The 18,256-nt window shown below is 40.6% G+C and overlaps 1 protein-coding gene across 1 annotated transcript in view; it reads left to right on the top strand.

The window, feature by feature from the left end:
* Nucleotides 1-12,246: 12,246 nt before the first annotated feature.
* Nucleotides 12,247-18,256, top strand: part of LOC118418346 (dystonin-like) — a 7,086-nt gene continuing 1,076 nt past the window's right edge. The window contains exons 1-6 of the mRNA XM_035824225.1: nucleotides 12,247-12,339; nucleotides 14,974-15,124; nucleotides 15,582-15,753; nucleotides 16,337-16,460; nucleotides 16,793-16,936; nucleotides 17,382-17,559. Coding sequence (XP_035680118.1) covers nucleotides 12,299-12,339; nucleotides 14,974-15,124; nucleotides 15,582-15,753; nucleotides 16,337-16,460; nucleotides 16,793-16,936; nucleotides 17,382-17,559 — 810 coding nt within the window. The 5' untranslated portion in view covers nucleotides 12,247-12,298. The remainder of the gene's footprint in view (nucleotides 12,340-14,973; nucleotides 15,125-15,581; nucleotides 15,754-16,336; nucleotides 16,461-16,792; nucleotides 16,937-17,381; nucleotides 17,560-18,256) is intronic.

Raw genomic sequence — 18,256 nt, 5'->3', positions numbered from 1 at the left:
GCCATACGGCTTGTAAAGTAAATTGCCCCTTACGGCCCGTGAACTTTTAAGACGAATTTAGATAGCGTATACCCCAGCGTATTCAATACAAGTATCAATTCTTACGGACCAGATTTAATTGATGAACTAGAGTTGAAGCAGTTTGGTCTATAAGAAATCGGCACTGAGTTAAATTAATTAAATCCGGCCCGTAAGATTAGATATTTGTATCAAATACGACAGGTATGAGCTATCTGAATTGCACTTAAAAGTTCACGGGCAACGTTTAGACACTAGCCGTATGGCAGCCGATTTTAGTCCCCCTTTGCTCGGGTATTTTCTATCAGTTAATTCCCTCGAGTTCATTAATTAAATCCGGCCCGTAACATTCGATACTTGTTTCGGAAACGTTAGAATATGCGCTATCTAAATTCGTCTTAAAAATTCACGGGCCACGTTTAGATAAATAGCAGATTGCTCTACAAGAGGTATGGCGGCCGGTTTTAGATCAGTGAAGTTTGCCGCCGATTGGGCCTATTATTTCTGCTTAATCGTTGATATGATACTTTCTGTTATTATTTATGCTTGTATATACATATTCTGGGTGATAAAAGACAATATCCAGCAGTTCTTGATATCCATTTAAGCTTTTAAAGGAAATTAGGAATTTTTAGTTTCTTCGAATGGACGTCTGAATGGGATACTATGTTACGTCGGACCAATCGCCGACCAACTTCAGCTTGGTGCACACAAATCGTTCGCCGATCACAAAGTCCCTTCGCTGTGGGCACACAACTTGTTCGCCGAACACACAGCTCGTTTGCTGTGAGCACACAGCTCGTTCGCTGTGAGCACACAGCTCCTTCGCCGAGCACGCAGCCCCTTTGCTCTGAGCACACAGCTCATTTGCAAAAACACGTTTTGACCCAATGGTCCTTCGTAGTCTTACGTCATTTCCGTTTGGAGTTTGAAATCGACCAGTTTGAAATCGGCGTAACTGGAAAGCACCACTATCAAAATGGGGGGAAAATCGGAAACGATAGACCATTTTGAAAGCACCACTTTGCAAACCGGTGGGTTTCCTGGATTGGGGGATAAACTTATACTCGGTACAAAATGAAAATGGTATGTTTTCTTTTCGTCTCATATTCTCGTTTTGGTTATTTTTAAGATGCATATTGTTTTAAAAGATATGACCCATAAGAAAAAAACATGTCCCATTTTCAAAACATATGTGGATTTAATTTGCCCCTCTTTTTTTTAAAACATGTCCTATTTTCAAAACATATGTGGATTTAATTTGCCCCCTTTTTTAAAACATGCCCCATTTTCAAAACATATGTGGATTTAATTTGCCCCCTTTAAAAAAAAGGCCCCATTTTCAAAACATATGTGGATTTAATTTGCCCCCTTATAAAAAACATGTCTCTTTTTCAAAACATATATACGATTTTTGTGACAGTGTTTCTGCTTCGTAGTGTCATCTGTTACTCTCCGAGCAAAGGTTAGGCTCCGGCTGTTTGTTTTATTTTTTACGTTTTTTTGTCGCTTTTATCGAGCTTTCTATTTTGTATTGTATCTTGCTGTGTCAAAACCTACTAGAAAAAACGACTAAAAAAATAGCCGGAGCCTAACCTCTGCTTGGAGATCCATATTGTGCTAGTTCTCGTAAGCATCACGCCTCTCTAGTATAGTGTTATACTTTTTAGGGGTGCACTACCAGAAAGCAAACAAAATGTTGCAGGAAAATTTGAGGAAAACGCCCAGAATGAGCCATTCCCGTTCAATCGCTCGAGATAAGGCCATGTTGATTTGATTATATGGATGACATGGGACGAATGAATGAATGAATGAAATGACATATGCGCGCGCATCAATTTTCGGCCGCTTAAAAAAAAAATTTGAACCATATCAGTATATATCGTATACGCATACAAAGCAGTTGCAAAATGAGCAACTAAATTTATATACCATAGATTGCACAAAAATATCGGGAAAAGTATACTTATATCAAAAAATGCCAATGTCAATTCCAAGATCAAGGAATTAGATGTTAAAGCGCTAAAATGAAGAATCTATTGTTTGGATATTCCTTGCATTCAGTGATTTGTTCAACCTTCCTGACTACTTAGATTTCATAATGAAGGCAACTTCTATTTTTGGCCAAACGTTTTTTTATTCGCACGCTCGCATCAGTTTTGGAGTTCCGAGAGGATGTCAGCCATAGGTTACAGGTTGTTTCGCAACAATGTCAGTTCGCAACAAGGCAAGTCGTTTCGCAATATGTACAAATTGCAAGTCTTTTCGCAACAAGGTACAAGTCGTTTTGCAACATTTGGATGTTATTAATTTTGATAGCCTTATATATAGTATTAGAAATCGTTTACGTATTCCTAACATAATTATACTCCTACCTGTGCACGTATGAAACTGTACCGCCCGGCGCATGAAAATCATCGGGCTGTCAGGTCCATGCGGCCCCATGTTCCTCTGCCGCCGGGGTTGTCTTTCGCACCCGGTAAAGTTTTTACGCAAAAGGAGTATAATTATGTTAGGAATACGATTTCTAATACTATTAGGCTATCAAGATTAATAACATTCAAATGATGCGAAACGACTTGTACCTTGTTGCGAAAAGACTTGCCTTGTTGCGAACTGACGGTTGCGAACTGACATTGTTACGAAACAACCTGTTACCCAGCAATATAATCAAACCAACGAGGCCTTATGTGGTGGAAAGAGGGAGATGTTCCCAATATCCTGCCCTAGACAACCTACTACCGCTACGGCCTACAAAAACTAGGGCCTTTGTCTTTCGTCTGCAAGGCGTCGTAGTATATTGGTTATAACGTTATGTTGCAATGATGAGAGTTAGAAAAATAAATTCATGCCTTTTCAGAAGAACTAGAACTGTTTTATGTGATGTTATATCATTATTGAAAACCTAAGACTGATTTTGCACCACCTCAGAAACAGAGTTAAACACACATGGACAGTTATTCTCGTCTTTTGAAACCTTAAGAAGAAATTACATGGCACCTGCGTGCACAGGTGTATAAGTCACCAGGTGGGATACCTGACTTACCTGGATTTTTTTCTAAGTCAGCCGTTTAGAGATACAGGCCTTTCAAATCAAAGGACCTCGGGTAATCTTTTCATCTATCGATCAGCTTATGACGCAAAAGGAAAATAGAAACTCTGGTCTCAAAGCGCTAAATCTGATCTTTTGATCTTACTTCATACGGCACCAGATCCTCAGTGCAACGTTTGCCGCCGGCAGTGCTAGAAATTGGACAAACGTAAACAGGTAACATGTCGGACGAGTTAGCTGGGTCGGTAACCATACTTCTCGGTCAGCTACTCAACAAATTTCAGAGATAAAGACAGAATTACTTTTCGTGTGTTTTGTCGTCTTCTAAGTTATACTTTGATGTATTATGCAATATCTAAATCATTAAAAATTGGAGAAAATAACAAAACAGTGACGCAGTGAACGAACCCCGCAGTGACACAAGCTCGACGCAAGTGCTGTGGGAGTGCGCCTTTAAGGCTTAGGTCACATTTCAAAAAAGGGGCCCGGCCGGGCAGCTTTCGAGAGCGAAAGGAATGACATAAAAGACATCAAAATACACAAAATGTCAAAATAAGATTCGTGGGCATGATTTGTGTATATTTCTAGGTATACATTTTAATTTTTCGTTTCTTAAAACATCCCGGCCAGGCCCCGGTTTGGAAATGTGACCTAAGCCTAAGTCGGGCCTCCAGGTGTTCAATCTCCCGAGCATTTAATCCCGAAAAGGAAAATACAGATTGAAAGCAGTTGTTTCAATCTTTTAATCTACAGTACATCCAAATCAGTCTGTGGTTTCGAATAAATTCGATGTTTTGAAGCTAGCTTGGTGACACATTGCTTTGCTTCCTTTTGGGTCAGATCATTACAGTTTATTGTAAAGTTATATTTCCTCACTACGTGTGTATGTTCTAAAAGAGTAAGCCGCCTCCTAAAATATATATATAGACTGGACAATAGACTTGGAGCTGGAGCGAAGTTGCTAGTTTTCGTCGTTTGCAGACTGTGTTATTGGTCAGATCGACCTACAGTAGCGACAACGCCTAAAAATCCTGCGGGCAGCCGAGCAAGGTTCGCCCGCCGCGTCCAGGCATCGCTTCGGAACATTCAACGGCCTCGAACTGATTCATGTCAACGCCAGGAAGTCAGGTAAAATGACCTGGTTACGTCGATGTAGGTTAGACATCCAGGTAACAAGATACACCAAAAAGTAGTTACTCAAGCAACTGGATATGGTTTTGGAAACGGTCAGACGTTTCGGATAGAATCCACTATCCTTCGTCAGTGACACTGGTTGTTTTAAACGTGAGATCTTGCGTTTGGACGTATTTTTTCCTGCTATGAGAGGAGTAACAAAATATGTTTCAAGAGGGGTTTTTCGCTAGATTATCAATGATTATTTCCTTGACATACCGACAGCTAGAAGAACATCTTCACAAGCGCACCACTACGCTTTGTAAGCTGAAGATCACCCAAGAGGTCGACAACTGTAAAAGTGACAATTAAATTCTTTAGATTTTACGGTATTTTCTACAAAACGGAAGTCTGAACTACTTGCAAAAGAAATAAGTACGTCTTTCAATTTTACCTTTTTATTGGTTCAGTTCCCAGCTAATATTTAAACTGTGAGACACGTACAGCCAGGTCTCCTTAACAAGACGACAGCTACAAAGGGTCAGCACCAGTGACGGGAACGGGACAAATACAACCACCAAGCATCTGTAACAAGCCGTTCTGGTCCAAAATGCAGTCGAATTTTCAGCATAAGATAGTTATTCGACTTCTGATCATTCTCGCTCTACCAGCCATGCGTGGTCTCTCTGCGCCCGAGTCGTGTTATCCGACGTGCGAAAGGAAAACACTGCGGACTTCGTGCGTGTCCGCCGACAAACTACTAAGTCAAACCAACGGGCACCAATTTCCCAATATTTATGACGATGAAAAGCTGTGTATCACATGCCACAATAATCGTGTAGACATGCCAACAGGGAAGTGCTTTCCGCGGGTGAAATTGCTCGTGCTAAGAGATCTTCACATTCAGTGGTTTGGGACATTATCTTCGGAAAAACTAGCTATGCTCCACGCTAAGACCCTAACAAGTCTTTTTCTTGTCAACGCAAAGATACAGAAGATAGACAAGTCTGCATTTAGTGATTTCGCTGCTTTACGAAACTTGAATCTAGATCACAATATGTTGAAATACGTTCCTAAAAACTGGTACGCCGTTTCGCATTTGCCGGTTGGCAGGTTGCTACAAAAGCTTTCCTTGTCTCACAACCACATTTCTAGTCTGGAGCCCTCGTGTTTTGAAAATCAGAACAACCTGCATTCACTAGACCTAGAGAGCAACGCGTTGCAACATGTGCAAAGTGACTGGTTTACTGGTTTGGTTAGACTAAACACATTGATCCTACGGGCAAATAGAATCCAGATGATCCCACGCGATGCGTTTGAGCCTTTGCGGCAACTTCAGTTTCTGGATCTAAGTGGGAACGGCGTGACATGTCTGAGCAGAGAAGCGCTCTTAGCTCTACCGAACTTGAACAGAGTCGTATTCGGTATGGCTTACGGGCTACACGTGGACCATACCATGACATGGGACGTTGTGTTTCAAAACTGTGAAGACCAAACAAGCTTAAGGCAGTGGATGCGAGTTGAGATGGTCGGCATCGTTCTAGATATCTCTTATGATGCTAGCGATGAAAAATTCACCATCACTTGGCGTGGCAAGCTGTCAAACGTCCCAACCACACCACACTCTGAGTCTCGGTGTAAACCGTTCTCGCAGAGAGACAGACCCGGACATTTCACAGCGCACTCTCCTTTTGTCGTCATAGCCACGGACAGTGGAGATTCTTTGCACCCGACCCGATGTTCGGAAGCATGGCACTCATCAGGTGGCCTAAACTTGGCCTTCAAAGGTGCACCCGGTCGTGAACTACGAGTGAAAAGCTTACGACCAATTGCAATCGGTATACAAGGTCCTGAATTGAATAGAAAAGGTACATTCGCCTTAGTGGTGCCTACTATGGAAAAGGAAATGATTGTTCCAGAAATTGAGGAATCTGCAAGTGAAGCTACAAATAGTGACAACGGCGGAGGACATCCTCATACATCTCCTGTGTCCTGCCATGTCATTTTCCATCACCATCGGGACGTTTCGTTCTTTAACGTGTCCAATAAAGTACAGCAAACAGACGATAGTGTGTGCTTTGCGGGGGGCATTGCTGTCAATGAAACCGTCTCGACTGTAGAAGCGAACACTGTATTCGTGGACGTATCAGAGGATCTCGACCATATCATAGGTACACCGGAAAATACAACCTCCGTACCTTCATTGATGAATGTAACCAAACCGATCTCACGAACACTGGATAGTACTGTGAACATTATTGCAGGAATATCTCCCTTTTCTGTCACACATACGTATACAACTCCTACCAGAGGAGAAACTACAAAAATGTCTAATACTTTTTACCTGTTTCAGGTAACATTGGGCCTTGTGTTGACAGTTTCAGCTGCTGCAATGGGCGCTTTTGCAATTTCTTTGTTTTGCTACATCAAAAGACGTCAAAGTAATAAGAATCCGCTGAGAAACATAGCAAACTTTCCTGCATCTACAATTCAAAGTAATCAACTGTATCAGGGCGGTTCCTCAGAAACAACGGCCCAAGGATCGAGCACGCGGGACGCCTGTCAAACAAACGACAGTTGGTACAACCAAATTAACGAAGACGAAGTGTACGATGCAGCCGGGCACACCTACTGTGAAATAAAAGATGACACTAGGACTGAAACTGATTCAGGACAAGATTTTCAAAACGAGAATGGTGAAAACGACAACATGAGAGCCTGTACTTTCTACGCTGCTACAGCCGAAGTCAATCTACCCACAACAAAGAACATTACCAATAAAACATTGCTCTATAAGACTGGCCCGGAAACGGTCGCTTTTGTGGACTCTATAATGCAGACTGCTTATGAAATGGCAGACTGTACCGGTAAACCAGATGACGCAGATATTACCTGCATGCCCTCGGCGTCAGAACACGTTACGTCAGAAAACGCTACTGTCCTACCGTCGGAAAACGTAACTGCCATACGTGGAACGTCAGCAAACGCTACTGTCCTACCGTCGGAAAACGTAACTGCCATACGTGGAACATCAGAACACGTTACTGTCATACCTGGAACGTCAGCAAACGTTGCTACCATTCATGATGGAAGGTCAGAAAACGTTGCAACCATACCTGGAACGTTAGAAAACGTTAATATCATACCTGGGACGTCAGAAAACGTTGCTACCTGTGATACAATCATTGAAGAAGGGAGAGCAGAACATTCAGAACCCAGTGCTGGTACCGGCGAAACTGCGACTGATGGAGCGGCGAGATCAAATCCAAAGAGTTAAGTTTGAGGAAAGTGAGGCTTACGTCTTAGGCTTATTAGCTGGTGTGTTACGCCGAACGGCGGTTATACCGGCTATATAGATACAGATACGTCACATTTCCAAACTTTCGGGAACGTTAAGTATGTGACAAAAGATACCAAACTGCACATAACAAGACGAATAGTCGTGGACATTATGTGTGTATATTTTACGTATATATTTCTATTCGTTCCCACAAACAGACCGGGCGGGCCCTGGTTTGGAAATGTGATATTAGCCTTAATCAGAACATTAATTTCTTGTTGTTGGTAATGTTTGCTATTGTTATACTACAGTAGATTATTATCCGAATGAAAGCTCATCTGTGTTGGTAAATTCCATATTGCAAAAGTTTAAACTTTGTTCCAACACAAAGAAGGGACTCACCATAAATTTTCGGTCGAGCACTTCGACCTTCTTCAGATGAAATGATTCGCTGACTAATCCGGAAGTCGTCGGATGACGTCAGGTAGCAGCGAATCATAAATGGCGGGAAGGCGAAACCTGCCACCATCACGGTTCAACGAAGGTTGGTGTGCCCTAATGTAGATAGCTTCCTTGACGCCCCTCACGAACCAATCCTGTTCAGTGTCTAAGATGCGAACTTTGTCCAGAGACACAGAGTGGCCGGGGGATTCGATGTGTATGTGCTGTGATACCTCTGAGGATGTTGAGCTGCGACGTCTGTGTTCTAAGAACCGGGTTTTTAATGGACGTTCCGTTTCCCCGATGTATGATTCGCAGTAGATTATTGATGTTATTGCTGGTATGATTCCTATCAACCCGTATTCTGATATATTCGTATCTTTCTTTATTCTGATATGCTTTATTCTAAATATTAATAACACGGTGGAAAATATAAAAAGAGGGCTGGTTATTCAATGTTGCCATTGCCAGCACTGTAAAGAGCAATCGACTGTTTGCTATATGTGGCAATTTTAGTAAAACTTAGCTTGATACAAACCTGATACTACACTAGTACTGTTCGGAACTTAACTAAACAGCCAGGAAGTTTCAGACATGTGACACTGACTTGTATTTTAAAACAGGACCACTGGCACGTACCTTATGCGTGTCTATAATATCTAAATGTTTTTTTTTGCTTTGTTTGTTTGATTAGCGTCACCTATGGGTTGTAACGTGTCTCTAAAATTCTATCGATATTAAATACGAATGGTATGATTTATAAAGATGGTCCATTAATTTTACATGAGTTTTTTTTATGAATCTGGCCTAGTAATGAAGTATCATATGATATATATATTTCCATTTGTAAATTCATGCCCATAGGCACAAACATTAAAAAGATATACATCTGCCTAATGTTTCAATATACATTATAGGGGACCATTAGGGGTTGAAATTTTTGGGAGGGGCAGTGTCTGATGAAATGACTCACGATTATAACGGTTAGTGGGTTTTGTCATTTCAGTAGAAATGTGATTTTGGACGTCTTCTAGCTAGTGAAAGCTCAATTGAAGTGCACTTTAGAGGTTAAGTCATTTTTAGAACAGAAATAGTATGTACAAGTAGGCCAGTGCATACTGCGGTGAATGGCGCTCACTTGTATAAGGCCATGTTGATTTGATTATATAATCCGGATATAATATAATCATATAATATGGATGACATCAATTTTCTGCCGTTTCCAAAATGAAAAAAAAGTTGTCAACCATGCTCTAAATCGTACACAGAAGCTTCAACATAAGCAAATATATGCAGTGGATCCTTACAAAAATAAATATTACAAAAACAAATATTGGAAAACTTATACTAATGTCATAGAACATTACAAGGTCAAAGAAGATGTGAAAGAACAAAAATGAAGAATCTATTGTTTGGTATATAAATTTATATACTATATTCTATGTGTTCAGTCATTTGTTCGACCTTCCTGGCCACTTTGATTTCATAATGAAGGCAACTTTTTTTATTCGCACTCTTGCATCACTTTTTGGATTCCCAGAGGATGTCATCCATATAATCAAATCAACATGGCCTAAGGCCACAGCAAGTAAATTTTATGGATGACATCAGCGCGCGCATTAATTTTCGCCTAATTTCAGAAAAAAAACAAGAATTCTTTTCTTCTGCAGGGGTGGTCAACATGACGATAAAGTACCAAAATGAGCAAATATGTTGTGTTGTAGCCTAATAATTGTATTTGTAAAAGTGACACTTGCGACGTACCCAGGAGTGTAGTTGTAGAAATGAAACTTATGGGATAGTTGTAAAATTGACACCAGTATGGAAGCCATGAGTGTGGTTACCAACTTTGCTGGTGATGCCAGTCTACCACACTAGTGTCACTTTTACCACACCAGTACATGTCTTAAATACAGGAATGAATGCCTTGTTGGCTCTGATACCATGTTTTGTCTCCTTAATTCTTGTTAACACATTCACAACAACTTTATGGTGCCTATTTTTGAAAATGTAGCCATCTTGTTTTTTTCACCAATCTTGTTTTTTTTCGCACTATTTTTGCAGTCTGCAGAGGATGTCATCCATTAAATTTACTTGCTGTGGCCTAATGCAAAAAAAAAAGCCCTCAGAACTCGAATCATATGGGCTGTAGTAGCAGTAAAATCAGTCACAGTTATACATTGCCTATCCAGCTTAACTGTCATAATGAATGAATGAACTTTATTGCACAACATTTGTACATGGTACAATTGTAAGGCAACAGTAACAAGTCAGTTAATACAATGATACTTGTCTAAGTTCTTTAACTACATACATATATAGTATAGAAATGTGAACATAAATGGCGTATTGACATAGTGTAATATGCAAGTTTAACAAGTTGGTCTGTTACTGTACAATCTCATATTGAGTACGCACGTGTACAGTACCGCTTAAAAAATCAAAATCAAAACTTTAAAACCATGGCCGTTATTTACCTTTTCTTCCATTACGGATCACGTGCACAGTGAAGTTAGCTAACAATCACTGATTCAATATGCACAATGCAATTCTATGGTATCGGTCTTTGTCAACTGCCTTTTGCAAGCACATCGATGAAATTAACTTCTCCTCCTCCTTGTGATGAAAAATGCGTCACCAAACGTCTATCTGTCGACCCAAGGAGGTTGTGTCTATATGCCCGTATCTCCTTGTTTGACCGACTAGTCACTGAACTTTTGACTCTAGAATTCTCACGTGTTCGATCGCGTGTGCCCTGTAGGTCACTTTCTGTCTACCTCCACGGATCCAGCTATTAAACTGAGTGGGTACATACTAGGTCATTTGGGACTGCGGGTGTCACATATAACACTGTGGAAGGCTTGGCTATAAAACAAATCTCCAAACTGACAGTATGGATCACATCTCTCTGGTACTGTATTGCATCTTTTTTAACGAATCGTTGAAAAAAGTGCAATACTGTACTAGAGAGGCGTACTAAACTTAATTCACCTTAGAAATTGTGCTAGAATTTCAATCCTGCATAAAGTAGAGTCAGTCAATGTTATACATTGCCCATCCTTAGCTCAAGTGTCATTGAGTACGAATACAGTACCGCTAGTCATAATAATTATTCTAATAAAGGCAAAACTTGAAACTTTTCTTCCATATGCATTTTGGTGGACTGTATCAGTGTATGTAGTGCAAAGCATTGACAGGGCCTTGTGGACTTCTGCCGCTATGTGCATTTAGCTAACAATCAGTATGACTATAACGTTATGTACTTGATGTTAATAGATTTCAACCGAGCTAGCTGGTGAATATAAATGAATGAAGACCTTTATTGTACATTCATACCCATTGGGTTTAGTACAGGTCACAACAAATGATACAACATGATATAATGATACAATTAATCTACACTACTCAAGTATCGTATTCTACTGCGTACATTCGGCTTCTTCTCGTTATATAAATCGGTACACCTACATCGGTCAAACATCAGAGTTCAGTGCTACAATTCTTGTGTAGAGGCTCAGTGGTGTGTTTTGCGGATATTTACCTACTTCGCTGTACTCTCTTCGTGGGTGTTTGTTTTCAAAATACCTTTTACACACCAAATACTTCACGAATATGCATGGCCGCCAGAACACAAGAAAACAGTATGCTATGTGCCAGAAATACAGTGACTAGGGGGTCTGTCACCATCGTAGTAGTTCGACATTTTTAAAACGTTGTCCCGAATTTTCCTGTGAATATGGCCTCTTATGAGGGGGTTGGAGAGATTGACATTGTTGAGTCGTCCCGTTTGCAGACAGAGTTGGGATCGGACTTGGAGTAAGTGAACTTGCATGATAATACACATTGTTCCAGTTATTGTGACAAAGTGTGGCTTTAGATTGACAAAACACAAGATTGAAAGTCTTTGTATTTAAAGCTAACACAGTTATTTATGTAGCACGATGTATTGTAGTTGACCTGTAGTACTAGAGCGTTTAAAATGGTCAAAGACAAGTAACCGTTACTAAAATCAAGGACGTTATAACCTCCTTGCTAAAAGTCAACACGATTCTGGCGTTATTGCAAAGTAAGCAAATTTGCCGGAAAACAATCATCAAAAGTCCAGTGTCAACGCCCTTTTCCATGTTTTCCTTTGATTCAGAACTTTGCAAAAAGACTGACAAAACAGTGTTTCTTGAACTCAGTCAGACCTCCAAAGATAAATATTTGTACGCGGTGTTCAACCATTGCTCGCCTAGGCGACAGGTGTTTGGGTCACATGACCTTTGGCGTCGCTACTTAGCAACACAAGACAAGATGGCGGGCGGTCTGTAGTAGGAAGTTAGCTGTGTTGTTGTCTAGTAGATGTTAGATCGTCATTTTTTACCTGCGATGCGCAGCTGAGAGGTATAGAGATGCCTGGCAAGAAAAAGAAGAGCGGCAAGAAGAAGAAAAAGTAACGTATTGTGTTGTTATTCGTGGCAAATTCTTCTAATCACTTGTTGATAGTGTTGGGATCATCGATCACCAGGGCTATGGCTTGTACTAACGTTAAGGTATGCTACGTAATTATCTTTGTGACCTCCCAAGTTAGACCCTCTTGGCTGTAAGTAACAACTTCCAGGCCTCCAGTAGGCACCCTAGGGGGTGGGCTAATGAGTTTATCACACTCCAGCTGGCTACAGGGGAAGATCTTCTTCTTTTCAAACACTAGTTTTTTTTTCACTTCAGAATAATAGGATATAATCATGCACTTAGTCTATTTTGTAGGGTATCAATAAGCTGAGGTTACATTCCCTTCAAAACTGCAAGAAATCTTGCAAATATTACGTTTTTCAAAAACTCTCGTGCAACTGTCATCAGACACCCCACTGTGCAGTCAGGCACACAAGACACTGATAAGCCAGATGTGGGCGTGTTTCCCTAGGAAGCATGGAGGTACATGTCGGAAGATCACAGTTTGTAGACATGTTTGTATGAAAACTATGATGCACTGATGTTGTAACTTCTCTCACTGAGCCTTGATATTCAATGCTAAAGGGTAGACTTAGCTTACTATGTAAAGAAATGGCAGGAAAATCTACTTTTTGTATTGTCCAAATATTACGTAGCATAGCTTAGACTTAGTAACGTACATAACGTTATACCGGGTGTGTATGAGCAAAACAGTAGTATTCCTTGTTTCTCTACATTGTATGGTAACTTGTTGGCTGTATTGCTGCGCAGTTAATGCCTAGGCAGACAAATGCGTGCACAGTGACATGTTATTGTAACGTTAAATCACTGAAGTGACTCTCCAAATGTCAAAACAACAATGTGACATGTTTTATGGATGATAGTACCGTGCGCTGAATAATTAAACAGCTAAAGTTACTTAAACACCTTCAATAATTCAAGTCTTTTCTTTGTCGTAATAATCTATGAGGGCCCCCAAGGGTAATGAACGCTCTACGCTAAATTCGGGAGGGCCGGCTACGTAATACGCTAAATTATGGACGCTTCATTACACTCTATGCTAAATTACGAAATTTCATAATGCATTATGCAAATATTTATTGTCTTTTGGCTGAACTCCGCCGACGGCAGAACATGTGAAGATGAGATCTAAACAAAACTGATAATTCCATCAATAAGATTAAAACTTAACTTCTAAAGACGTCTTGCTGGCCAAAGGCGGCGACAGCAAATTTCTTATGTGACGTAATTTTCAGCACTTGTAGCACCGAAAGCGGAGGCGCGACAATCCTAGGGCGTCCGGGGGCATGCTCCCCCGGGAATATTGTGAAATCTTGACCCCCTGAAATGCCATTTTAAGCATTTTGAAGGGCAAATTTTGCTCACAGACTAAGCTAAGTTAAATAGCATCCAATTAGAAATTCACATGGTTTTAGCTTTAAGCTGGGCAACGCCCCCAAACATCATTTTCAGATTTCGAGTGCCGGAAGCACGAACAGTCGAACTGAGGCAAGGTAGGTACGGGAAAATTTGGAAATTTTTACCCTCTGAAACACCATTTCCTGCATTTTGAGGGACAAATTTTGCTGGCAGACCATATGCTCAATGTAATGACATTTCTGTCAGAGAAACGTCTTTGAGGGCGACGAGCGCCGGAGAGTCGTGAGCGCCGAAGGCTAGGCCCAAGCCGTCGCAAGCCGTCGCAAGGGCCGCCCGGCGCCGGAGAAAAATTGAAATATCGACCCTCTGAAATGCCATTTCCTGCATTTAAGGGGCACATTTTGCTTGTTAACTAAGCTAAGGTCGGTAAAAAGATTTCTACTAGTTAGGGGGACGACGCTCCCGCAACATATTTTCACCATGTCCAGTGCCGAAGTGTTGAGCCATAGCAAGGAATGTCCGGCGAAATTTTGAAATCTGGACCCTTTGAAACGCAATTTCCAGCATTTTCGCGGGTAAAATTTGCCAGTAGACTAGTTAAGTTTAATGAAACTTTGATTACGCTTGACGAAAAATTAATATGAATTACGTTTTACGGTAAAATCCGGTTAGCTTCTACGTAATACGTTAAATTAAAGGGGCCAATATCGCTCGACGCAAAATGCACCGATTACGCTCTACGTTGAATTCGAGCGGTCCCGCTACGGAGTACGTAGAATTAAAACCGCCGATTACGCTCTACGGAAAAGGGCTTTGGGGCACCCATCTATGACATGGACTGAGTGATCTTAAGTAGCATGGTAACGTTACTAGATACTTTGTATGGCAATAATCCAAAAGTATAATAAAGTCCTTTGTAGTTTTCGTGATTATGAAGAAGGGGGTGCTGACAAGATTCTATATATTTTGCTCAGCTTTGTGCCATTTCCCTTTGAAATAAGGAAAAGTCGACTGATCAGAATTATGATATACAGACATGTTTCTGACATCGTGACTTTCTCAAGCTGTACAATTTAGATTATATCAAACTATAAACCATATATTTTGAGCCCCCTTTCAAGCCCTTGTTGGCGACGGTTGTATTGAAGAGCATTGGCTCATACATACAATACAACCATCGCCAACTGCGGCTAGGCCCCCCTTTACTGTTACAAATGGAATAACCTTCATGCATATGTTGTGTAATTTTTTGCAGGAAGTCGGCCCGTCCCACTTCAGGGACAGGGTCCGCAGCTGAGGGTACTGAAGACCCAGAGACTCTGGTAGACCCTGGAGCCACTGATGGCAAGAAGAAGAAAAAGAAGAAAGTGGTGAAGAAGAAGCTCACCAAAGCAGAGAAAGCCCAGGTGTGTTACTATTAATGACCTGACCACTTTACACACTTAGTATAATCACAATGCTTTTGTCCTAAAAAGAAAACTTGGACTAGTATGCCATTTGAGAGGTTGGAGGTGGGTAAGGGGCAGATAGGGATGTTTTTGAAGAAAAAGAGCAAAGACATTTGGTTCTGAAAAGTTATGGAAGCTGACATCAAGTGTTTTCTTGTAAATTTTTCACAAAGGTAGAGGAGTGGGTAAAACATCACTCCTCTAACTACAAATATATACAACATGTATCTTTTTTATTTGATTCAATTTAATTTAATGTAAAGATATTGTTAAAGTTATGGAAGCTGACTTCAAGTATTTTCTTGTAAATTTTTCACAAAGGTAGAAGAGTTGGTAAAACATCTCTCCTTTAACTACAAGTATGTATCTTTTTGAATTGATTTAATTTAATGTAAAATATTGCATGCATTAACAGGAGAAGCTTGAGAAAGAATGCAGTGACTACAAGGCCAATGACCAACTGTACGAGGCTTATGTGGACCGTATGGACAGGTGGTTGCGAACAAACTATGGGCGCTCCATCGACCTCTTCCGCAAATTTGACACCAACGGAGATGGGGTGGTGTCCTATGAGGAATTCAAATCAGGTAAAAGAATTGTAACACTTTTTATGGCTTTTGTTTTATTCTGAATATCTGTACACAATTTCTTTTTATCACTTCTTCACTGTGGTGTGTTGCATGGTGTTTTTCTGTTTTGTTTACTGGCCAATGAGCAATTCATGCATTAACAATCTATTGCAGATCATGTCTTCTGAATGTAATTATTATTGAATGTCGGTTAGGCCACACCAATTTTATTTGTTGTTTCTAGGATTTTCTCAGGAAAAAAACGGTCGGTCGGTCGGTCGAAAAAAAAAAACTCTAGACATCGAGGGGTTTACTCAAGTTGCACAACAGAAATAACAACATTTCAACATTTAGGGGGTCCCTGTTAGCAAAGTAGAAAGTCTGAAGAAAAATGATAAATGTACCATCGAAAATAGGCATCTACTGGAATTTGAGGCCCATAGTTAATTTGAGAAAGGAGAGGCAGTGAAATTTTGTCGAGGTGTTTGAAATCGGAAAAAATAGGGTAGGGAAATCCAAGAAACAACAAATAAGATTTACGACATAAAAGATACCACTTGTAACACAGATTCACTTTTCTTCTGTTGTTTTCCATGACCAGGTATGACAGACCTGGGTGCCCCCTGCACAGCGTTGGAGCTGCATCTACTCTGTAAACTGTTGGACAAGGATGGGGACGAAACCATCGACTACCTCGAGTTCTCTAGAGGAATTAGATATGTCAGGTCAGTTAAGAACTTCTTAAATCTATCAAGATACAACGTAACTATATACGTGCAGTCTGGTCAGTTCTTGGATGGGAGACCAACCAAGGACGACCGTATGCTGTATCAAAGTATATTTCTTGAAGTTTTGTTGAGAAAATGTATTGTCAGTAAGTTTTTTTGTCACCTTTTACTTGAAAATGTTTGACAGACACTTTTTGGCATGGCATGTCTGTCAAAAAATTCAAGTACAAATTACAATCCTTTCTGCCAGCATTGGTGAGAATTAAAGGTATGGCGGGATATTAGTCAGACTTCATAATGAACTGATCTGGAATGTTTTGACCAATCAGGGACTCCGATCTAGAAGATGATGAAGAAGAGGAAGAGGATGACCTCCCCCGATTGGTCATCACCAGGGAGACGCTGGACAGCTGCCCTCTGGCCTGCTGTAAGATGGGGCACTGGAAAGGACCTTACAGGGAAAAGAACCCAAAGTAAATGTTTCTGCTATTTCAGTACAGCTTGTGGGGAAAATATGTTTGCAAAAACTAAAAGCGTACCTTGTATTGCTGTAAAATATCATTGACAACACTGTATAGTAGATGTTTCTATTTTCAAATCAATTAAGAAAGATCCATAAGTTTTACATAGCTTTTGGGGTGGTAATCTTGATCATACCTGTGTGTCTGTGTGGCACAATGGCTAGAGCATTGGGATCAGAATCAGTAGGTCCCGAGTTCGATACTCGCCATGCGCCTGCCCCCCATGACAGTGGAGTGACGCCCACCGAGCCTCACGGCTTATCTGTCTAAAAGGGTGCCAAAAACACCTACGGATTTGGTGCACTAGTGTGTCGACATCAACATCTGCACATTTGCCGCTAAGACCCATAAAATTTATCTTTTGCTTGATAATAACAGTTTGGTACATTTTTCACAGATACATTGACCTTGAGCTACGATTGGTGACCTTTGACAAGATGAAGAACCACCCAGGTCACTTCAACATCACTGTTCACGCCCACCTGACCATATTTGGGGTGATCCAGATTATCAAGGAAGAGACTGACATTGCAACAACCAGGCTGAAGGTTTTTAGGGATGACACAAGAACTCAGGTGCATGAACTTACCATACAGTTGTATAACGTCCTTGGTGTAATAAAAGATCAGCAAAGATTTGTGGATAATTGCAGTCAAGTCAAAGCCTTTATTGCAGTGTTGTATGACTTAAGTTGGAATAGAGAATGGTACAGTGGTTAGTTAGCCTGCCTCTGGACCAAGAGTTTGGGAGTTTGAATTTTAATTTTTGTCATTCACCTGACATGTATGTATACTCTCCAAGCAGAGGTTAGGCTCTGTTTGTTTTGAGGTTTTTTTAGGCGTTTTTATCGGGCTTTCTATTTTGTACTCTTTTTTTATGTCTCATGGCATATGCTAATTGCCTGTGGCCATGAGACATCAACAAAGAGTACAAAATAGAAAGCCCAATAAAAAGGACTAAAAAATGTTTTAAAACAGCAGGAGCCTAACCTCTGCTTGGAGAGTAACGTGTATGCTACTGAAAAGGGTAGCAGTGCTTAGGGTGAGATGTTAAGTCATGTTAATTGTACTTCGTGTGTTTGGGGGGTGACATTAGGTACATGTACAACGAACCTGTATATACTGTACACATTATATCCATACACAAAATAAAGCGCTTACTAACAAGCTTTCGATCAGTCCTCTGATCCTTATCAAGTTGAAATAACCCAAAGTCCATGTCACATATCCAGACCCGAAGTGTGATGTCAGCAAAGGGTCAAAGGTGCTTGGA

This window comes from Branchiostoma floridae, chromosome 6 (genome assembly GCF_000003815.2).
Source record: "Branchiostoma floridae strain S238N-H82 chromosome 6, Bfl_VNyyK, whole genome shotgun sequence".
In the NCBI taxonomy this organism is placed as follows: domain Eukaryota; kingdom Metazoa; phylum Chordata; class Leptocardii; order Amphioxiformes; family Branchiostomatidae; genus Branchiostoma; species Branchiostoma floridae.
The sequence above is the reverse complement of the archived record's forward strand: the minus strand, read 5'-3'. Positions and strand labels throughout refer to the sequence as shown.